The sequence below is a fragment of the Pan paniscus genome, chromosome 19 (assembly GCF_029289425.2).
Source record: "Pan paniscus chromosome 19, NHGRI_mPanPan1-v2.0_pri, whole genome shotgun sequence".
In the NCBI taxonomy this organism is placed as follows: Eukaryota; Metazoa; Chordata; class Mammalia; order Primates; family Hominidae; genus Pan; species Pan paniscus.
Genome location: NC_073268.2, coordinates 10,208,298 through 10,233,059, shown reverse-complemented (window position 1 = coordinate 10,233,059; position 24,762 = coordinate 10,208,298). Strand labels below are relative to the sequence as shown.

At 41.4% G+C, this 24,762-nt stretch overlaps 1 protein-coding gene across 2 annotated transcripts in view; it reads right to left on the bottom strand.

Moving 5' to 3' along the window:
• Positions 1-24,762, bottom strand: part of PAFAH1B1 (platelet activating factor acetylhydrolase 1b regulatory subunit 1) — a 93,103-nt gene that overhangs the window by 33,741 nt on the left and 34,600 nt on the right. For both annotated transcript variants that reach the window (XM_063598857.1, XM_003809281.5), the window contains exon 2: positions 13,653-13,874. In XM_063598857.1, coding sequence (XP_063454927.1) covers positions 13,653-13,684 — 32 coding nt within the window. In that variant the 5' untranslated portion in view covers positions 13,685-13,874. The remainder of the gene's footprint in view (positions 1-13,652; positions 13,875-24,762) is intronic.

The window sequence follows — 24,762 nt, the reverse complement described above, 5'->3', positions numbered from 1 at the left end:
TGATTGATGGATATATAACATTAGGCATTTGTCAAAACCAACAGAATATACAACAAAAAGAGTAAACCCTAATGTCAACTATGGACTTTAGAAATAATGTGTCAATGTTGGCTCATCAATTATAATAAATATACCACATAAATGTGAGATGTTAACAGTAGGGGAAACTGGGGAAAGGCAAAAAGGCATATGGCACCCTCTACCAAGTCACTCACTCCATTCCCAAATCAAAATTACTACGGAAAACACTTAAGGCTTTTTGGGAAAATAATTTAAGAGAAGCAAGGAGGTTTACAAAACAAAAAATTTAGGAGAATTTATTACCTCATATTGAAATGTATTTTTCTTTTTTTTTTTTGAGACGGAGTCTCACTCTGTTACCCAAGTTGGAGTGCAGTGGTGCAAGCTCGGCTCACTGCAGCCTCTACCTCCCAGGCTCAAGAGGTTCTCCTGCCTCAGCCTCCCAAAGTAGCTGGGATTTCAGGCAGGCGCCACCATGCCCAGCTAATTTTTTTTTTTTTTTTTTGTAGAGACGGGGTTTTGCCATGTTGGCCAGGCTGGTCTTGAACCCCTGACCTCAGGTGTTCCGCCTGCCTCAGTCTCCCAAAATGCTAGGATTACATGTGTGAGCCACCGCACCCGGCCAAAATGTATTATTAATATAAGGCTACAATAATCAAAAGACTGTTCTTCTGGCTCCTGAAAGCACAGCAAGTCCAAAAACCAATGCAAGGTTTTATAAGAAGGTGTTTTCAGATCAATAAGGAAAGGGCTATTCAATAAATGTTTCGGCATGTGGATAATGACTCAGAAAAAGCACTTCGATCCCTTTCTTGTATCATCAACAAACATAAACTCCAGATGGCTTAGACATTACTATAAAAAGAAATGAAAACAAAAAGGCCTTAAGAAAATAAAAGTGAATACTTATGTAGTCATGATTAGCGAAGGTCTTCCCAAACATGAATCTAAAGGTAGTATCAAGGAAAAGACAGTTTTCACTCTGTGACACTTCTCTGCAACACATGACCATGGGTGACTCAGTACCCTAAAGTCCTCTTAGGAATCGACAAGAAAAATGTAAACACTACAACAGAAAACACAACAAAACAAAAATGTAGCAACACCCTGAACAGGCACTTCACAGAGGAAGAGAATGGCATTATACACACACACAAAAAAAATGGTTAGAACTCACAATAATTTTAAAGAAAATATTTCTATAAATTGTGGGATTACTTTTATATACCCACATAAAATTTGATTTTTTCAATTAACTTCCTTTTTTTTTTTTTTTGAGACAGAGTCTTGCTCTGTCACCCAGGCTGGAGTGCAGTGGCGCAAGACCTCCCAGGATCCTCCCACTGAGGCCTCCCAGGTAGGTCCCAAGACTGCGCCGACATCCCTGTATTTTTTTATTTTTATTTTTTTAGATGGAGTCTCGCTCTGTCGCCCAGGCTGGAGTGCAGTGGTGCAGTCTCGGCTCACTGCAACCTCCAGCTCCCGGGTTCAAGTGATTCTCCTGTCTCAGCCTCCTGAGTAGCTGGGATTACAGGTGCACACCGCCACGTCTGGCTAATGCTCGTATTTTCAGTAGAGATGGGGTTTTGCCATGTTGTCCAAGCTGGTCTTGAACTCCTGACCTCAAGTGATCCACCCGCCTCGGCCTCCCAAAGTGTTGGGATTACAGGCGTGAGCCACTGCACCTGGCTGCCAGACTATTTTTTAAATCAATTTTTTGTAAAGATAAAATCTTGCACCTACATTGCCCAGGCCGATCTCAAACTCCTTGGCCTCCCAAAGTGCAGGGATTCCAGGCCTAAGCCACAGTGCCTGGCCTGTTTTGAGGCCTTTCTTCATACAGTTTTCTATTTTGATACAGTCAAACTTACCAGTCTTCCTTTTGTTTCTACATTTTATACCTTGAGGAAGTCCACCTCTACCCAAAGGGTATATTTTCTCTACCACTTTATACTGTTATTCTGTATGTGTTCAACATTAAGGCTTTTAATACCACCTTTATCCCATGCTAAATTTCATAAATGGGCATGTCTTTGAACTTTGTTCCCCTAACCTATTTGCCTATTCCACATTTTACAGTAATATTTGTATATCTGATAGATTCAGGTGCTTTCCCATTTATCATTTAAAATATTTTATTTATTTTTCTCTTCCAAATGATTTTTAAGATCAAGCTGGTCAAGTTGAGAAATTTAGTTTGAATTTTGATTGGTATTGCATTTAATTTTATTATTTTAAGAGTTGTGATATCTGTCCAATACTGACTTTTTCATCCAGAAACAAGGAAAATCTTTTCTACTATATTATCCAACAAGAAGAACAGTTTATTATTTATTTATTTTGAGACGGAGTCTTACTGTTGCCCAGGCTGGAGTGCAGTGGCACGACATCCGCTCACTGCAACCTCCCCGCCTCCCAGGTTCAAGCGATCCTCCTGCCTCAGCCTCCCAAGTATGTTGGACTACAGGCGCGCACCACCATGCCTGGCTAGATTTTTGTATTTTTAGTAGAGATGGGGTTTCGTCATATTGGCCAGGCTGGTCTTGAACTCCTTATCTTAGGTGATTCACCCGCCTCGGCCTTCCAAAGTGCTGGGATTAAAGGTGTGAGCCACTGCGCCTGGCCAGGAAGAGTTTATTTTTGTATGCCATCTTGTTTCAGGTTACCATACTAAACCCATTAATTTTTTTTTTTTTTTTGAGACAGTCTTGCTTTGTTGCCCAGGCTGGAGTGCAGTGGCATGATCTTGCCTCACTGCAACCTCTGCCTCCCAGTTTCAAGCAATCCTCCTGCCTCAGCCTCGACATCCCAAAGTGCTCGGGTTACAGGTGTGAGCCACCCCCACCTGGCCCTGAAACCATTAATTGTAATTGTTGATTCCCTTAGGTTGGCTCTGTAGATGCTGTCACCTATAAATGTTTGGCTGCTTCCTTTCCAATAGTTCTAATTCTTTTTGTTGCCTTACTACATGAGCTGGAATCTCAAATATATACTTAAATAGATGCAGAGACACAGGAACTCTTAGTTTCTTGCTTACTTTAATGGGAATGCACCTAGTATTTATATTTTAATGTTTGTTGTAAATTTCTGGTAGGTAGCCATAATCAAGTTTAGAAAATATCCTGTTATTTTCTACAGGGTTTTTTTTTTTTAAACCATCAGGAATGGGTATTAAAAATACACCATTTTCTATATTTTGGGTTAATCATATGGTGTTTCACTTTTTTTTTTTTTTTTGAGACAGAGTCTCACTCTGTTGCCCAGCACGGAGTGCAATGGCACGATCTCAGGTCACTGCAACCTCTGCCCCTCTGGGCTCATGAGAGTCTCCCACCTCAGCCTCCCAAGTAGCTGGGGCTACAGGTGTGTGCCACCACACCCGGCTATTTTTTTGTATTTTTAGTAGGTATGGGGTTTCACCATGTTGGCCAGGCTGGTCTTGAACTCCTGACCTCAAGTGATCCACCCACTTTGGCTTCCCAAAGTGCTGGGATTACAGGTGTGAGCCACCATGCCCGGCCATAAATTTCTTAATGTTGAACCAACCTTGTAATCACGGGAAAAATTATACTTGGTGATAGGGTTTGGCTGTGTCCCCACCCAAACCTCATCTTGAATTGTAGGTCCCATAATCCCCACGTGTGGTGGGAGGGACCCGGTGGGAGGTAACTGGATCATGGTGGTGGTTCCCCCATGCTGTTCTCATGATAGTAAGCTCTCATGAGATCTAATGGCTTAATAAAGGGCTTCCCCCTTCACTCGTCTCTCATTCTTCTCCTTTCTGCCACTATGTGAAGGACGACGTTTGCTTCCCCTTCTGTCATTGTTTTAACTTTCCTGAGGCCTCCCAGCCATGTTGAACTGTCAATTAAACCTCTTTCCTTTATTTATTTATTTATTTATTTATTTATTTATTTTGAGACAGAGTCTCACTCTGTCGCCCAGACTGCAGTGCAGCGGCATGATCTCGGCTCACTGCAAACTCTGCCTCCCGGGTTCACCCCATTCTCCTGCCTCAGCCTCCCGAGTAGCTGGAACTACAGGCGCCCGCCACCATGCCCGGCTAATTTTTTGTATTTTTAGTAGAGACGGAGTTTCACTGTGTTAGCCAGGATGGTCTCAATCTCCTGACCCCGTGATCCACCCACCTCAGCCTCCCAAAGTGCTGGGATTACAGGCGTGAGCCACCTCGCCCGGCTGCCCTCTCTCCTTTATAAATTACCCAGTCTTGGGTATGTTTTTATTAGCAGCATGAGAGTGGATGAATACATTTGGCAATGAGCAATGTTTTTCATATCCGACTGGATTCCACTATTATATTATTTAGTATGTTTACTCTGAGTTCACAGAAATCATTAGACTGTAATCTTCTTGTTTTCCTTTTTGAGACAGGGTCTCACTCTGTCACCCAGGCTGGAATGGAGTGGCATGATCTCAGCTCACTGCAATCTCTGCCTCCCAGGTTCAAGTGATTCTCACGCCTCAGCCTTCAAAATGGTAGCTGAGATTACAGGTGTGTGCCACCATGCCCAGCTAATTTTTGTATTTTTATTTTTCTGAGACAGTCTCACTCTGTCTCCCAGGCTGAAGTGCAGTGGCACGATCTCGGCTCACTGCAACCTCCATCTCAAGGGTTCAAGCAATTCTCGTGCCTCAGCTCGCACCTCCCCCACCGCCCCGAGTAGCTGGGACTACAGGTGTGCACCACGACGCCCAGCTAATTTTTGTATTTTTAGTAGAGAAGGGCTTTCTCCATGTTGGCCAGGTTGGCCTTGAACTCCTGACCTCAGGTGATCCACCTGCCTCAGCCTCCCAAAGTGCTGTGATTACAGGCATGAGCCACCGTGCCCAGCCAAATTTATTTTTAATAGAGACAGGGTTTTGCCATGTTGGCTAGGCTGGACTCAAGAGATCCACCCACCTCGGCCTCTCTGAGTGCTGGGGTTACAGGTGTGAGCCACCATGCCTGGCCTCACCCAGTGTTTCTATGAAGGTGGTGCCCACCTTATAAAATAAGCTCCTAAATTTACTACCTTTATGTCCCGGAAAAAGCAATGTAATCTGGGAAGCAAATGGTCCTTAAGATTTGAAAAAATTAGCATCTAGGCTTAAAAACTGCCTGGGCTTGAAATCTTTAATGTTACAATGTTCTCTATATTTAATGATCTATTCAAGTTTCCTACTATTTCTTGAACCAATGTTATCACATATTTTCCTAGAAAAAGCACCCAGGTCATTCAGATTTTCAAATTTATTTATTTATTTTATTATTTTTTGAGACAGAGTCTCACTCTGTTGCCCAGGCTGGAGTGCGCAACCTTGGCTCACTGCAACCTCCACCTCCCAGGTTCAAGCAATTCTCATGCCTCAGCTCCTGAGTAGTGGGGATTACAGGCATGTGCCACCACACCCGGCTAATTTTTGTATTTTTAGTAGAGATGGGGCTTCACCATGTTGGCCAGGCAGGTCTCAAACTCCTGACCTCAAGTGATCCACTGCGCCCAGCAGATTGTTTCAAACCTAATAGGATACCGTACTCTCATAAGTTTGAAAATCATCTGAGTTCATTTTATGTTGAATTTCTCATTCCTATACAGTTCATTTATGTCTTTTCTCTTTATTAAATTGGTTATAAATTTTCTTAAATTGGTTTTATAAATTTTCTCTTTAAAAAACTGTCTATTTTACTGGTCTTTTTAAAAAGCTAGTTTTTAGTTTTATCAATTAAGTTTACTGGACTATTTTCTATTTTATTAAGGTCTGCTTTTATTTATTATTAATTCTTCCCCTTTCCTGCTTTCTTTAGACTTATTTTGTCGTTCTTATCCTTAAATTGAACACATAGTTCATTTTCTGTCATTATTTTTATAAAGATTCATTGAACACTGTATTTTCTGTAGGCTATGTTGGCTGTATCTGATAGGTTTTTGTTATCAGTACCCTCATTATTACTGATGTCTTCAGCTCCTAAGTTTTATTTTAATCTCAACTCCTTAGCTATTTAGAAATATATATATATTTGGCCAGGCGTGGTGGCTCATGCCTGTAATCCTAGCACTTTGGGAGGTCCAGGCGGGTGGATCACGAGGTCAGGAGAGTGAGACCATCCTGGCTAACACAATGAAACCCCGTCTCTACTAAAAATACAAAAAAGTAGCCAGGCGTGGTGGCACGCGCCTGTAGTCCCAGCTACTCGGGAAGCTGAGGCAGGAGAACCCAGGAGGTGGAGGTTGCAGTGAGCCGAGATCGCGCCACTGCACTCCAGCCTGGGGGACAGAGCGAGACTCCGTCTAACAAAAAAATATATATATCCGTCTAACAAAAAAATATATATATATAAATATTTTTGAGACAGGGTCTCCCTCTGTCCCCCAGGCTGAAGTGCAGTGGTGCGATCTCAGCTCACTGCAACCTCTGCCTCCCGGGTTCAAGTGATTCTTGTGCCTCAGCCTCCCGACTAGCTGGGATTACAGGCATGCGCTATCACGCCCAGCTAATTTTTGCATTTTTAGTAGAGGTGGGTTTCACCATGTTGGCCAGGTTGGTCTCCAACTCCTGACCTCAAGTGATCTGCCTCAGCCTCCCAAAGTGCTGGGATGACAGGCATGAGCCACTGCACCCGGCCCCAGATTTACATTTAAATCTTATTATAAGACAAATTTTCTTTGCTTGAAGAACACTTTTGTTTTTGTTTTTTGACAGGATCTTGCTCTGTTGCTGGAGTGGTGTGCAGTGACATGATCACGGCTCACTGCAGCCTCCATCTCCCAAGGTCAAGCAATCCTCTTGCCTCAGCCACCTGAGTAGCCGGGATTACAGGTGCCTGCCACCACAACCGGCTAATTTTTGTATTTTTTGTAGAGACGGGGTTTCACCAGGTTGCCCAGGCTGGTCTTGAAGCTCTGTGCTCAAGCCATTCTCTCACTTCGGCCTCCCAAAATGCTGGGATTATAGGTGTGAGTCACCACACCTGGCCTGATGAACATTTTAAATTATTTATCTAAAGCTCTCTACAAATTTAGTCATCTGAAATTAGGTTCTCCTCTTTCACTTTATTTTTATTCAAATTAAAAGCTCTCTTTTGGGCCATAATATCATAATGCTTAAATACTTATCCTGATTATGAAGGTAGTGTGACTGCAGTGAGTTCATACAAAGCATCTGGAAGACAGATCTGAATTGACTCAGAAATAACAATGACTAAAAAAACACATATACCTCCAAATAATACAAAGGTACACATATACAGGGTTATGTATTACAGTATTATTTGGAGTTACAAAATATTGAAAACTACCTAAATATACCAAACACGGGAGACTGGTTGAATACATTAAGGTATAAGTAGAGAACTAGGTACTACATATACAACTGTTTTATTTATTTATTTATTTTTTGAGATGGAGTCTCACTCTTGTTGCCCAGGCTGAAGTACAAGGGTGTGATCGCGGCTCACCGCAACCTCCGCCTCCCAAGTTCAAGTGATTCTCCTGCCTCAGCCTCCCATGTAGCTGAGACTAGAGGCGCCCACCACCACGCCCGGCTAATTTTTTGTATTTTTAGTAGAGATGGGGTTTCACCATGTTAGCCAGGCTGGTCTTGGACTCCTGACCTAAGGTGATGCACCCGTCTCGGCCTCCCAAAGTGCTGGGATTACAGGCATGAGTCACTGTGCCCAGCCTACAACTGTTTTAAAAAGAAAAATGAGGAAAAACTTTATGAGCTCATATGGAAAAAGTTCCAGGAGATACTGGATTGGTAAGGAAAAAAAAAAAAAAAAAAAAAAGCAAGAGAGGCTCAGTGGCTTGAGCCTGTAATCCCAGCAACTCGGGAGGCTTGGGCCCAAGAGTGAGACCACCCTGGGCAACATAGCAAGACTTCATCTTTACAAAAAAAATCTGTAAATAAAAAATTAGCCAGATGTGGTGGCGGGAGCCTGCAGTCCCAGCTGCTCAGAAGACTGACGTGGGAGGATCTCTTGAGCCCAGAAATTAAACGTTGCAGTAAGCTCTGACTGCGCCACTGTACTCCAGCCTGGGCGAAAGGGGTTGAATCTGTCTTTAACAACATCAAAAAAAGCCAGGTGTGGGCCGGGCACGGTGGCTCACGCCTGTAATCCCAACACTTTGGAAGGCCGAAGCAGGTGGATCTCTTGAGGTCAGGAGTTTGAGACCAGCCTGGCCAACATGGTGAAATCCTGTCTCTACTAAAAATACAAAAAATTAGCGGGGTGTGGTGGTGCGTGCCTGTAACCCCAGCTACTCAGGAGGCTGAGACACAAGAATCACTTGAACCCAGGAGGCAGAGGTTGCAGGGAGCTGAGATCACCCCACTGCACTCCAGTCTGGGCAACAGAGAAAGCCTCTGTCTCTGGGGGAAGAGAAAAAAAAAAACAAAAAAAAAGCCAGGTGTGTTGGCTCACACTTGTAATCCCAGCACTTTGTGAGGCCTAGGTGCAAGCATCACCTGAGCCCAGAGGCAGCCTGGGCAACATAGTGAGACCATCTCTACAAAAACTAAAGAAAAATTAGCTGAGTGTGGCCAGGTGCAGTGGCTCATGCCTGTAATCCCAGCTATTAGGGGGGCAGAGGCAGGAGAATAGCTTGAGCCCAGGAGTTCGAGACCTGCCTGGGCAATATAGCAAGACCCCATTCTCCACAAAAGGGGGAAAACAAAAAAGGCAAAGGAAAAAATGAGCTGAGCATGGTGGCATGGCATGCGCCTGTAGTCCCAGCTACTCGGGAGGCTGAGGTATAACAATCGCTTTAGCCCGGGAGGTCAAGGCTGCAGTGAGCCATGATCGTGCCACTGCACTCCAGTCCAGACTGGAAGACAGAATGAGACTCTTGTCTCCAAAACAAAAAAACAAACAAAGAACATATATAGTATGCTACCTTTTATTTAAGAAAGAGGGAGAAATAAGAAGACATATATCTATCTCATATTTTTAAAAACAATAAGCTTGGTTCCCTCAAGGGATGAAAGCAGTTGGGGGTAACGTGGTGGAAGGGATTCATAAGAGAAGAACACTTCTGGGTATATGTTTTTCTATAGATAATGGTTTATATATTAAAAAAATTAAAGATAGGACAGCGGGGAGTGAGGGGGAGGATGAAAACAAGCAAGATGAACCCAACTATATTTCAAATGAGTAATACCATCATGCAAAGAGGGAAAACAACAACAAAACAAATTCTAAGTAACCTATTAACACATTTGATGATCATGTCGTGGGCAGGACAGGCAGGAGCAGAGCTGCATGCGAATTCTCAATCCTTTCCCGGATGTCTGGTCTTCGTGGAAGTATGAGGGAAACAATTCTAAAACTATTTGAGAAGTAGAGGTTGAGTAGCTCTTATCTGAAATGCTTGGGATCAGAAGTATTTCAGATTTCGACATTTTTTCTAAATTATGGAATATTTGCATGTATCTAACGAGGTATCTCGGAGATGAGACTCAACCAAGTCTAAACACGAAATTCATTTGTTTCATAAATGCCTTATACATACAGACTGAAGGCAATTTTATTTATTTTTTTCTGAACACTTATCCCCAAGTTCTAATGAAGGTAATTCTATACAAAATTTTAAATAACATTTGCAACTTGTCACATGGGGTCAGTCAGGTGTGGAACTGTCCACTTGTAGTGTCATGTTGGCACTCAAAAAGTTTCGGATTTTGAAGCATTTTGGATTTTTGGACTTGGGCTGCTCATCCTATATTACAGAATTGAGGAAGTGAATCAATCTATTGATATTATTGGGAGTCAGAGTTCTCACTATAGAAGAAGAGGGATACAAATAAATGGTATGAGAGAAGATAAAGAATTCTGTGGGGACAGACCAGAATTAGAAGCATCACTGTAGCCTAATGATTTCTAAAGTTAAGTATGTGGACATGTAGGTACTTATCAGTAGTTTTCAACTGGTGACACTGGCAATGTCTGGAGATAATTTTCTTTGTAGCATCTAGTGGGTGGAAGCCAGAGATGTTGCTAACAACCAAAATTATACAAGACAGACCCCACAATAAGGAATTATTTGGCCCAAAATGTCAATCGTGCCAAGACTGAGAAAACACTTGTATATGTCTATACTAGGGTGTCAGTATATGTATTTATACATGCATGTATTTTCTACCTCTGTCTACTTAAAGGGCCCAGAAACAAAGACATCCCAGTAATAATGCCCATACCTAGTGCCCGTATCTTGGTCTCTAATACATATCATGCGCCACTAAGAAGAACCAAAGCTTGTTGGAGAAAGAGCTGATTCTAGAATTAAGGCAGGATAGGTACACAGTAAACCCGGAACATCTTGTTATTCTAGAAAGTAAGGAAGTAATCTCCCAAAATGATAGGAGCATACAAAAGCATCAACTGAGGGGGCTCTCATGGGCCAAATTTGGGACAATTCAAGTATGAAAACAGTGAGAATAGTAATGAATGATAAACTATGGAAAATATGAGAACTCATGAGTTCACACCAATAATGAAAAGACAGCCAGGTGTGGTGGCTCACATCTGTAATCCCAGCACTTTGGGAGGCCGAGGTGGGCGCATCACCTGAGGTCAGGAGTTCAAGACCAGCCTGGCCAACATGGTGAAACCCTGTCTCTACTAAAAATACAAAAATTAGCCAGGAGTGGTGGTGGGTGCCTGTAATCTCAGCTACTTGGGAGGCTGAGGCAGGAGAATCGCTTGAACCCGGGAGGCAGAGGTTGGAGTGAGCCAAAATCACAGCACTGCACTCTGTGCACTCCAGCCTGGGTAATAGAGTGAGACTCCATCTCCCAAAAAAACAAAAACAAAAACAAAAGAAAAAAGGCAAGTAAATAAAAAGAAGAAAAAGAAAGTCCCTTGCTTACAGCAAAATGATAAGTGCTGCCTGTAGTGTGGAATGAGTGGTGGTGAAAACCACCACTCTATAACCACTGTAGTAAAGATGGTTCAGGCGAGAATCAATAGACCTCAAATCCAGGAGGGAAATACTGATGGAAAACATGAATGTTTGCATAGTCTTAAAGTACTTCCCACTTATTTGTGGTAAAGAAAATGACAGTAACTACACAGTGGAAAAATCAGTCATCTTGGTTGAGGATGAAAACTCAGGGGCAGATGACCATTATGTCTCTCTAAATGCAACTCTCTTAAGAAGAATACAAACTACTTATGTAGTATTCTGGCCAAGAATGCGTAACCTGAATCTCATCATGAGGAAACACTAGAAAAGTACAATATGAGCACTTTGGGAGGCTGATGTGGACAGATCACCAGGTCAGGAGTTTGAGACCAGTCTGGCCAACACAGTGAAACCCCGCCTCTACTAAAAATACAAAAAATAAGCCGGGTGTGGTGGTGTGCGCCTGTAATTCCAGCTACTCGAGAGGCTGAGGCAGGAGAATAGTGTGAACCCAGGAAGCGGAGGTTGCAGTGAGCCGAGATCGCACCATTGCACTCCAGCCTGGGTGACAGTGCGAGGCTCTGTCTCAAAAAAAAAAAAAAAAAAGGACAATATGAGAAATACTCTATTTTAAAACAAAGACTATTCCTCAAAAACATCAAGGTCAAAAAAAAAAAAAAAAGACAAAAGCTGAGGAGCTGTTCCAGATTAAATGTGACTGAAGACACATGAGGGCTAAATGAAATACCTGCTCCTGGATGGGATGATGTACGAGAGTAACAAAGTGCCACAAAGGACATTATGGAATCAACTGATAAAACTGGAATATGGAAGGTTAAATTTAATAAAACTGCTAGCTATACTATGGTTTTATAGAATATCCTTATTTTTGGGAACTACTTAAGTTTATTTGTGGGAAAAGGTATTTCTTTGATATATGCAACTTACTCTAACATGGTTTAAGAAAAACCTATTGCATACTGCACACACAGCCCTCCAACACACAGAGTGCAAATGATAAAGCAAATGGTACAAAATGTTAACAATGGGTGTATTTCAAAAAACATTAGTATGCTTTGTGCTAATCTTGCAACTTTATAAATTTGAAATTACTTCCAAATAAAAATTGTTGAAAAGCCACAAAATTTTTTTTTTAATTGTAAAAATATAGAACATACTCATGCCTGTAATCCCAGCACTTTGGGAGGCCAAAGCAGGAGGATCACGAAGTCAGGAGTTAGAGACCAGCCTGGCAAAGATGGTGAAACCCTTTTCTCTACTAAAAATACAAAAATTAGCTGGGCGCAGTGGCAGGCGCCTGTAATCCCAGCTACTTGGGAGGCTGAGGCAAGAGAATTGGTTGAACCCTGGAAGCGGAGGTTGCAGTGAGCCGAGATTGCACCACTGCACTCCAGCCTGGGCGACAGAGCAAGACTCCATCTCAAAAAAAAAAAGAAGTAGAACATAAAGCTACATTTTCCCGTTTTGTTTTTATGTTTTTAAAGCTAGTCAGGTGAAGCGGGGGAGTGGAAAATCCCCCTATGTTCTTCACCTATAAAAATGGAATGCTATAAAATACTCTAAAACAGAAGGGGTCAAACCATTTCACACCTCTCTCATTAAAGCATCTGCATTAATTATTTTATTAGCTACCTCATAAAGTTCAAATTCTTCAAATTCTGTAATGGCCATTGGAAGATAAAAGAAACACAACAAGGCAAAGGAAAGACATCAGTGATAACAAGAACAAAACAGCTTTCATTTTTCTAACGCACAGATTCCAGACCAAAAAAAGGTTTAGAGGAGCTATGAAGCACCTAACTTCCTATTGAACATAATATTTTAAAAGATAAGCTTAGGGGCCAGGCGCGGTGGCTCACGCCTGTAATCCCAGCACTTTGGGAGGCCGAGGCAGGCGGATCAGGACGTCAGGAGATTGAGACCATCCTGGCTAACACGGTAAAACCCCATCTCTACTAAAAATACAAAAATTAGCCAGGCGTGTTGACGGTCACCTGTAGTCTCAGCTACTCGGGAGGTTGAGGCAGAAGAATGGCGTGAACCCGGGAGGCAGAGCTTGCAGTGAGCCGAGATTGCGCCACTGCACTCCAGCCTGGGTGACAGAACGAGAGTCCATCTCAAAAATAAAAATAAAAATAAGCTTAGGGTAAAACTCATCCCAACTGACTTGTCTGTTTTGCGTTAAACTTACATACAGTCAAGTCACAAGGGTGAATAATGCTGTATCATGGCCGGGCAAAGTGGCTCATGCCTGTAATCCCAGCACTTTGGGAGGCCAAGGTGAGTGGATCACTTGAGGTCAGGAGTTCGAGACCAGCCTGGACAACATGGTGAAAGCCCATCTCTACTAAAAATACAAAAATTAGCTAGGCATGGTAGCGGGTGCCTGTAATACTTGGGAGGCTGAGGCAGAAGAATAGCTTGAACCTGGGAGGCGGAGGTTGAAGTGAGCCGAGATGGCGCCATTGCACTCCAGCCTGGGTGACAAAAGCGAAAAACTCCTTCTCAGAAAGAATAAATAAATTTTAAAAATAATGCTATATCATAATAAGACTGTTTTAAAATCAGACCAAACTGCCTAAACTAATATTGGAACACTGGTAAAAATAGTTTTAATCTTAGAAGAGACCTCCCAAAGCTGTATTTTAATTTACTACTTTCTCTCTCATGAGGGAGATTTTTTTTAAAGCACAAAACAAAGAAACTTACAGTTCATCTCGTTGTCTCTGGGACAGCACCATCTTGGCTGTAATGTCAAGCTTATCTGATATAGTGGTATGTCCCTCCTTTGGGAAATCAAAAAGCTTTTTGATCCGTGGACTTATAATTTAAATATGCCACTAAGTGTCTTCCACACAGGGGAAAATGATTCTTTCACAAATGAATCCAACTAGTAACCAGAAGATATTCAACAAGTAAGATTCATTCCACCTAAGGAGAAAGAGAAGAAAAAAAAAGATTATTTCACTTAAAATTTATTTCTAAATTATTAGTTACAGTACTCATTTTCAAAGATAAATTTTATTGTGATGTTAGTATAAATATTAGATGATGATTTTCCACTTATAGTGAAAGTCAACTAATGTCAAAAACCATAGTTTTGTCTTTTAAATTAATAATTCAATGAGCCAAAACAGCATTACTTTTAAATTTAACATACATTTACCCACTCCCAATCATGTTAACCTGCCAGATACATTTGATTTCAAATATTAATATGTAACTCTAAACGAATGTAATTCTCTCTTAGAGACAAAAAGTAAAATTTCAAATTTACAAAAAAGGTATAAAAGGTAAAACAGATAAGGGTTTCATGAACTGCACAAGCCTAACAGTGCCAACTATAACTGAAGTAAACTTCAAGGTTGAGTGTTAGTCACCAATAACCTTAGAATGGCCGGTATTTATAACATACACTACTTAGCAATCTTACGCTTTTTATTGTTTTTTTGGAGACGGTTCTCACACAGGTTGGAGTGCAGTGGCATGATCACAGCTTATCGCAGCCTTCCCCCTCTGGGCTTAAGCGATCCTCCCACCTCAGCTTCCCAAGCAGCTGGGACGACAGGCACACACCACCATGCCCAGCTAATTCTTAAATTTTTTTTTGTAGAGACAGGTCTCCCTACATTGCTGGTCTCAAACTCCTGTATTCATGGGATCCTCCTGCCTCAGTCTCCCAAAGTGCTGGAATCTTATGCTCTCTTAACCAATGTACCTAATTAAGAAATGTATTTGAGATGGTCTTAATTAAAATAGAGGTACTGGTATATATAAAATTTGATTGGAAGAGGCAATTCAAAGCAATAAAAAAATCATCCTCCAAATGATATGAAATTAACATATAATGAAGATCCTGTGGGACAACCAATCTAGAAACCTATCATGGACAGAAGAGTTAAGGACCATTTCCTGAGTACCTTTCAAATGCCATTCCAGTCACTGCTCCAGGCACTGAGAATACAGTAATGAATAAGCCAGTGAAGAAAGAAGAATGAGAGGCGGGGTGTGGTGGCTCACACATGTAATTAATCCTAGTACTTTGGGAGGTTAAGGCAAGAGGATCACTTGAGCCCAGGAGTTCAAGACCAGCCTGGGAAACATAGGAGACCCCGTCTCTACAGAAAATTTTAAAAATTAGGTAGGTGTGATGGTGCATGCTTACTTGAGAAGCTAAGGCAGGAGGAATGCTTGCTACCCAAGAGTTCAAGGTTATGGAAAGCTACGATCATGCCATTGCACTCCAGCCTAGGTGACAAAGCGAGACCCAATTTCTTTTAAAGGAAAAAAAAAATGCATACCTTCGGGTTTCAAATATGAGCCCTGAGGCCAGGCGTGGTGGCTCATGTCTGCAAACCTAGCACTTTGGGAGGCTGAGGTGGGCAGACCACTTGAGGTGAGCAGTTTGCGACCAGCCTGGCCAACACGGTGAAATCCCGTCTCTACTAAAAATACAAAAATTTGCGAGAAATCGCTTGAACCTGGGAGACAGAGGTTGCAGTGAGCCAACATGCTACTGTACTCCAGTCTGGGCAACAGAGGAAGAGTCCGTCTCAAAAACAAACAAACGAAAAACGAACATGAGCCCTGAGTGAAAAAGTGACAGCTCAGGTGCTCGCTATGGCAACTGCTATTTCATTAGAGATCCTTATCTGAAGAACAATTCTAGTAAGTATAAGCAGGAATTTATTTTATAATCCTTAAGGATTCTTCTGACCTGGAGCCCAGCTAACTACAAATGATAGCTGAAAGCCATCACTATCACTCCATCTAAATTCTGAGAAATATGGTTGGAATCAGTAAGAACTAGTGGAACTGGAACCAAACACAACAGACAAGCCAGTAAACCATACTTCTTTGGTACTTAACAACTCCCAATTATTCAAGTCTCACTTTTCTTCATACTGTTTCTTTTTTGAGATGGGGTCTTATTTTGTTGTCCAGGCTGGCGTACAGTGGCAGCATAATCATGGTTCATTGCAGCCTCAACCAAGCTGGGCTCAGGTATCCCCCCACCTCAGCCTCTTGAGTAGCTAAGACTACAGGCATGTGCCACCAACCCCAGCTAATTTTTTTTTTTTTTTTTTGTATTTTTCTATTTTTGTAGAGACAGGGTTTTGCCACGTTGCCCAGGCTGGTCTCAAATTTCTGAACTGAAGCAATCCTCCTGGCTTGGCCTCCCAAAGTCCTAGGATTACAAGCATGAGCCACCATGCCTGGCTCAATTATATAGAGTGAAAACGAGGTAGGGCAAAACTCCCTGCTTTAATCAGAAAAAAACCCCCACTATATTATGTATATTACAGAGTCCAATTTAATTATAAACATATCTCTGCTAGCCAAAAAAGCAAATGAATGTACAAGAATAATGACAGTGTAGTGCATGGTGGCTCATGCCTGTAATCCCAACACTTTGGGAGGCTGAGGTGGAAGGATTGCTTGAGCCCAGGAGTTTGAGACCAGCCTGGGAAACAAAGCGAGACCCTGTCTCTACAAGTAAAAAAAATTGGCAGGGCATGGTGGCACACACCTATAGTCAGTCCCAGCTACTCAGGCGGCAGAGGCAGGAGGGTTGCTTGAGCCCAGGAGGTCAAGGCTGCAGTGAACCATGATTGTGGCACTATACTCCAGGCTGGGCGCCAGAGAGAAACTCTGTCTCTTAAGAAATAAAAATAAAAGAATGATGACAGTACTGGCACAGTAGGATTATCTAATAATGATAAAACACATACATAAATCATTAAATATATTGGTGTACTGAACAAATTTATTCATTCAACAAACATAAAGAACACTTAATTTATATTATGTGCTAGGTATTGTCTTAAATAACATGTTTAATGGGGAAAAGGACTTGGTCTTTTTTTTTTTTTTGAGACAGAGTTTCACTCTTGTTGCCCAGGAGGGCACTGGCACAATCTCAGCTCACTGCAACCTCTGCCTCCCAGCTTCTAGTGATTCTCCTGCCTCAGCCTCCTGAGTAGCTGGGATTACAGGCACCCACGACCATGCCTGGCTACTTTTTGTATTTTTAGTAAAGACGGGGTTTCACCATGTTGGCCAGGCTGGTCTCGAACTCCTGACTTCAAGTGATCCGCCGGCCTTGGTCTCCAAAGTGCTCGGATTACAGGCGTGAGCCACCACACATGGCTGGACTTGGTTTTTACATTCAAGAAGTTACAGTCTACTGGAAGCATCGGCCAAGAAGGCAATTAAAACAGCGTGAATAATGTGACAAGTATTGCCACCTGCGGGTGATGACTCAGGACGAAGCTGAGCAAGCAAACAGGCCACAAAATAAACTCAGGTCGTTATAATTTATCCCAGGGCCAATAGGGAGCCATTAGATAAGATTTTAGGGAAAAAAAAAAAATCACTCTCACTTACATAGTGAAGAATAGATCAGAAAGGAAGCTTACAGTAATGAAGGTTACAGATGACAGAGGTCTACATTAGGACAACAGGAGTAAATAAAAAGAATGAGATGCATTTAAGTTGTTTACTGGGTAAATCTTACAGGACTAGTGACTCAATGTGGACAGCCAGAAAGGGAGAAAGTCAGTCAAGGAGTCAAGTGATTTCTGGCTTACAACCAAGTTGAGACTGGGCGCGGTGGCTCATGCCTGTAATCTCAGGACTTTGGGAGGCCAAGGTGGGTGGATCACCTGAGGTCAGGAGTTCAAGACCAGCCTGGCCAACATGGCAAAACCCCGTCTCTACTAAAAATACAAAAAATTAGCCAGGCATGGTGGCGAGCACCTGTAATCCAGCTACTTGAGAGGCTGAGGCAGGAGAATCGCTTGAACCTGGGAGGCGGAGGTTGCAGTTGAGCTGAAATTGAGCCATTGCACTCCAGGGTGGGCAACAGAGCAAGACTCCGTCTCAAAAAAACAAACAAAAAAACTAAACTAAATTGAACAGGAAACTAGAATGTGTGAGGGGATGAGGAAAGTATGATTAACTCCATTTTATGTATGTTGATTCTAAGATGCCTGTGAAATCTCCAGTACCAAACTGTAACAAACAAGTTAGTTCTGAAGCGAACCAACCTATCAAAAAAAAAAAAAAAAAAGGTTTGGTACTTTTTATTTAGAAATGTTTTCTGAAACCACAGCAGCGGGTAAGATTACCCATGGAGACTGTGCAGAGCAACACCTATATTTAAAAGAGCCTACAACTGAGGCTGAAAGTAACAGTTCAAGAGGTAAAAGAAAAAGAGGAGAGAGTATGTCTCAAAAGCCAAGAGAGTATTTCAAGGAAGCAATCAACAGTATCCAAAGGTGTCCAACTATCAAGCAAAGTAAGGTTGGATGGGTCTGTTGTATTCAGCAAGGAGCTCGTTGATAACCTTGATGAGAATGGTTTCAGTAAAATGGTTTCACATGGCAGAAATATTTAAATGAGGAAAGAGATGAAGCAGAGATGGTACCATAAACAAATATTTTAAAAGTAGATGAAAATATTGAAAAGCAGTTTTTCTCTTTCTTCCCCCAGCCAAATTAGATACTTAAATCCTGATAGTCTAGGTATGATGCCTTACAAATTAAAAAAAAAAAAAAAAAGAAATCCTGGCTGGGCACAGTGGCTCACACCTGTAATCCCAGCACTTCGGGAGGCTGAGGCAGGTGGATTACCTGAGGTCAGGAGTTTGAGTCCAGCCTGACCAACATGGCGAAACCCCATCTCTACTAAAAATACAAAAATTAGCTGGTTGTGGTAGCAGGCACCTGTAATCCCAGCTACTCAGGAGGCTGAGGGAGGAGAAGTGCTGGAACGCAGGAGACGGAGGTTGCAGTGAACTGAGATTGCATCACTGCACTCCAGCCCTGGCAACAGAGCAAAACTCCAGCTCCAAAAAAAAAAAAAAGAAAAGAAAGAAAAAGAAAAAGAAAAAAAGAAATCTTGATGGTGGAGAAAAAGACCACAGGAGAAATGAAGAAAGAATTAACCAAAGCCTAGTGAAACAACAAAAAGACAACCAGACCAGGGGTATGATTATAGTTATATATCTATATAACTACAGTTTATATTGGTGTAGTGATGGAATAACAACTACCACCCATGAAGTATTCTTGCCACAAAAATCAAACATGAATCAAGCCTCTGGCTCCAACTATCAATCTGCAAGAAGTACAGAGGGCAGATGAATACAGTGTGCACCTCAGTATCCATGGGGCAATGGTTCTAGGACCTCCAGGATTTTGGTATCCGAGGTTGCTCATATCCCTGATAAAAAATGGTGTAGGATTTACATATAACCTATGCATATCTTCCCCTATAATATAAATCATCTCTGGATTACATATAACACTCAATACAATGTAAATATTATGTAAATAGTTGTTATAATGTATTATTAAGAGAATGACAAGAATAAAAGTCTGTATATATTCAGTACAGACATATTTTTTTCTAATATTTTCTATCCGGGATTGAATTCACAGATGCAGAACCCACAGATACAGAGGGCCAACTGTACGTTAAAGAACACCATGGGGATACAATCAACAAAATCTAGACTGTGAAAAGTCCTATAAAACAAATGACCCAGTTTCTTCAATAAATACCAAGGGAAGAAAAAAGAGATAGAAAGGGAAACCTCTGGATTAAGTGAGACAAGTAACATATCAACCAATTGCAATTTATAGACTTAATTTAGATCTAGATTTGGACAAATTGTAAAATAAACCAATGAACAAACTTGGGAAAATTTGAACACTGGCTGGACATCTGGTAATACTAAATAACTGAATTTTTTTGAAGTGATAACAGTATTGTGGCTATTTTTAAAAGTCTTTCAGAAATACACAATGAGGCTGAGTGTGGAGGCTCACGCCTGAAATCCCAAGACTTCGGGAGGCCAAGGCAGGAGGATTGTTTGAGGCCAGGAGTTCAAGACCAGCCTGAGCAACACAGAAAGACCCCATCTCTACAAAAAGAAAATAAACAATGAAAAAGCTACATCAAATCGAAGTAAAATAATATCATGTCTGTGACTTGGGTAATGACAGTGAATGAGAGAGATACATGAAACAAGACAGGCTTTGAATTGCTAACTGTTGAGGCTGGGTAATGGGTACATAATGGTTCATTACACTATTCTCTAACTTTGTGGAAGGGCCTGACGTTTTCCATAATAAAACATTTTTTAAAAAATCAGAAGGAGAGGAATTAAAGGATCATGGCAGACAGGAAGCAGGACTAGATTGCAGCTTCGGACAGAGCAGCATGCAGAGGCTTGCACTGTGAATTTTAGCTCCAGATCCACTGCAAGAACAAACCAGCAACCCCAAGAGGATCCACAGACCCTCTGAAGGAAGCGGACTGCTCCTGCAGGACCCGGGAGACACCCCAAATACTGTGAGTGTCCCAACTGCAGAAGTGAGAAAGGAAGACCCTCCTCTCCTGAGCACACACCCCCACTAGAGAAGCTGAAGGTCCGTTTGCAGTCAAAGTTTCAGACTTTAACTTAGAGAGCCACGCAAAATGCAGGGATAGAGGATGCAGCAGAAAGGCCCCGGGAGCTCACTGGATCCCCAAGCAGCCCATTCTTGCCTGGCACCACAGGGAGGGTGGACAGAGAAGGAGGGGGTAAAACCCCACAGGGAGAAGGAATTCTCTAGCCAAATTTTGTAACCATTTGAATGGGGTGGGAAGCCTCCTGGCCAGAACTCAGGGGAGGGTGCGAATCCGGCATGCAGACTTCACAGACTACGGAAGAACTAAAGCCCTTTTCTTTCACCGCTGGGAGGCAGATAGCCTGGGCCAAGTTTCCTTTCTTTCTTTTTCTTTCTTTTTTTTTTTGAGACAGAGCATCTTGCTCTGTCGCCCAGGCTGAAGTGCAGTGGTCCAACCTCGGCTCACTGCAGCCTCTGCCTCCCAGGTTCTAGTGATTCCCCTGCCTCAGCCTCCCGAGTAGCTGGGATTACAAGCACACGCCACCACGCCCGGCTAATTTTTGTATTTTTAGTAGAGACAAGGTTTCACCATGTTGGTCAGGCTGGTCTCAAACTCATGACCTCAGGTGATCCACCGCCTCAGCCTCCCAAAGTGCTGGGATTGCAGGCGTGGGCCACCGCGCCCGGCCTTGTCATAATTTTTAATGACTGAATGATATTTGATCATGTGGATGTACTATTTTTAACAATCTTTTATTGCTAGATATTTAAATCATGTCTATTTTCAATTACCAGCTTGAAGACAGTAACCCAACCCAACAAAGACAAAAAAGAATAAGAAAATATGAACAAAGCTTCCAAGACGTCTGGGATTATCTTAAACGACCAAACCTAAGAATAATCAGTGTTCCTGAGGAAGAAGAGAACTCTAAAAGCGTGGAAAACATATTTGGGAGAATAACTGAGGAAACTCCCCCGGCCCTGCTAGAGACCTAGACATTCAAATACAAGAAGCACAAAGAACACCTGGGAAAGTCACTGCAAAAAGATCTTCACTAGGCACACTGTCATCAGGTTATCCAAAGTTAAGACAAAGGAAAGAATCTTAAGAGCTGTGAGACAGAAGCACCAGGTAACCTATAAAGGAAAACCTATCAGATTAACAGCAGATTTCTCAGCAAAAACCCTACAAGCTAGAAGGGATTAGGGCCTTATCTTCGGCCTCCTCAAACAAAACAATTATCAGCCAAGAATTTTATATCCAGTGCAACCAAGCATCGTGTATGAAGGAAAGCTACAGTCATTTTCAGACAAACAAATGCTGAGAGAATTCACCATTACCAAGCCACCATTACAAGAACTGCTAAACGGAGCTCTAAATCTTGAAACAAATCCTTGAAACACATCAAAACAGAACCTCTTTAAAGCATAAATCACATAGGACCTACAAAACAAAAATTCAAGTTAAAAAGCAAAAGCAAAAAACAAAAAAACCCAAAGTACACAGGCAACAAAGAGCATGATGAATGCCGCGGTACCTCACATTTCAATACTAACATTGAATGGAAATGGACTAAATACTCTACTTAAAAGATGCAGAACTGCAGACTGAGTAAGAACTCACCAACCATCTGCGGCCTCCTGTTCAGGAGACTCACCTAAAGCATAAGGACTCACATAAATTTAAAGTAAAGGGGTGGAAAAGGGCATTTCATGCAAATGGACACCAAAAGCAAGCAGGGGCAGCTATTCTCATATCAGACAAAACAAATTTTAAAGCAACAGCGGTTAAAAGAGAAAAAGAGGGACGTTATATAATAGTAAAAGGCCTTGTCCAACAGGAAAATACCACAATCCTAAACATATATGCATCTAACACTGGAGTGCCCAAATTTATAAAACAATTACTAATAGACCTAAGAAATGAGACAGACAGCAACACAATAATAGTGGGGGACTTCAATACTCCACTGACAGCACTAGACAGGTCATCAAGACAGAAAGTCAACAAAGGAACAACGGATTTAAACTATACCCTGGAACAAATGGACTTAACAGATATACACAGAACATTTCATCCAATAACCACAGAATACACATTCTATTCAACAGCCCATGGAACTTTCTCCAAAGCAGACCACAAAACGAGCATCAATAAATTAAAGAAAATTGAAATTATATCAAGCACTCTCTCAGACCACGATGGAATAAAACTGAAAATAAACTCCAGAATGAACCTTCAAAACCATGCAAATACATGGAAATTAAATAACCTGTTCCTGAATGAGCACTGGGTCAAAAATGAAATCAAGATGGAAATTAAAAAATTCTTTGAACTGAATGACAATAATGACACACCCTATCAAAACCTCTGGGATACAGCAAACACAGTGCTAAGAGGAAAGTTCATAGCCCTAAACGCCTACATCAAAAAGTCTGAAAGAGCACAGACAATCTAAGGTCACACCTCAAGGAACTAAAGAGGAACAAACCAAACCCAAACCCAGCAGAAGAAAATAAATAACCAAGATCAGAGCAGAACTAAATGAAATTGAAACAAACAAACAAAAAAACACAGTACAAAAGATAAATGAAACAAGCTGGTTCTTTGAAAAGATAAAACAAAATTGATAGACCATTAGCAAGATTAACCAAGGAAAGCAGAGAGAAAATCCAAATAACCTCACTAAGAAATGAAACAGGAGATATTACAACTGACACCACAGAAATACAAAAGATCATTCAAGGCTACTGTGAGCACCTTTACACACATAAATGAGAAAACCTAGAAGAGATGGATAAATTCTTGGAAAAACACAACCCTCCTCACATAAATCAGGAAGAATTAGATACGCTGAACAGACCAATAACAAGCAGTGACATTGAAACGGTAATTAAGAAATTACAACAAAAAAAGGTCCAGGACCAGATTCACAGCAGAATTCTATCAGACATTCAAAGAAGAGTTGGTACCAATTCTTTTGATAATATTCCACAAGACAGAGAAAGAAGGAGCCCTCCCTAGTTCATTTTATGAAGCCAGCATCACCCTAATACCAAAACCAGGAAAGGAAACTACAACCAAACAACCAAAAAAGAAAACTACAGACCAATATCCTTAATGAACATAGATGCTAAAATCCTTAAAAAAATACTAGCTAACCAAATCCAACAACATATCAAAAAGATATGTTGATCCACCATGATCAAGTAGGTTTCATATTAGGGATGCAGGGATGGTTTAATATATGCAGGTCAATAAATGTGATACAATACATACAGAATTAAAAACAAAAACCACATGATCATCTCAATAGATGTAGAAAAAGCATTCAACAAAATCCAGAATCCCTTTATAATTAAAACTCTCTGCAAAATCAGTATACAAGGGAAATACCTTAACATAATAAAAGCCAACTATGACAAACCCACAGCCAACATAATAATGAAAGGGGAAAAGTTGAAAGCATTCCCTCTGAGAACTCGAACAAGACAAGGATGCCCCCTCTCACCACTCCTCTTCAACATAGTACTGGAAGTCCTAGCCAGAGCAATCAGACAAGAGAAAGAAATAAAGGGCATCCAAGTCAGTAAAGAGGAAGTCAAACTGTCACTGTTTGCTGACGATATGATCGTTTACCTTGAAAACCCTAAAGACTCCTCAGATAGCTCCTAGAACTGATAAAAGAATTCGGCAAAGTTTCTGGATTCAAGATTAATGTACACAAATCAGTAGCTCTTCTATACACCAAGAGCAACTAAGCAGAGGATCAAATCAAGAACTCAACCCCTTTTACAATAGCCACAAATAAAATACTTAGGAATATACCTAACCAAGGAGTTGAAAGACATCTACAAGGAAAACTATAAAACGTTGCCAAAAGAAATCAGAGATGACACAAACAAATGGAAACACATCCCATGCTCATGGATGGGTAGAATATTGTGAAAATGACCATACTGCCAAAAGCAATCTACAAATTCAACACAATCCCCATCAAAATACCATCATTCTTCATAGAATTACAAAAAATGATTCTAAAATTTATGTGGAACCAAAAAAGAGACTGCATAGCCAAAGTAAGACTAAGCAAAAAGAACAAATCTGGAGGCATCACACTATCTGCTTTCAAACTATACTATAAGGCCATAGTCACCCAAACAGCGTGGCACTGGTAAAAAATAGGCACATAGACCAATGGAACAGAATGGAGAACCCAGAAATAAACCCAAATACTTACAGCCAACTGATCTTCAACAAAGCAAACAAACACATAAAGTAGGGAAAGGACACCCTTTTCAATAAATAGTGCTGGGATAACTGGCTAGCCACATACAGGAAAATGAAACTGGATCGTCATCTCTCACCTTATACAAAAATCAACTCAGGATGAATTAAGGACACCTAAGACCTGAAACTA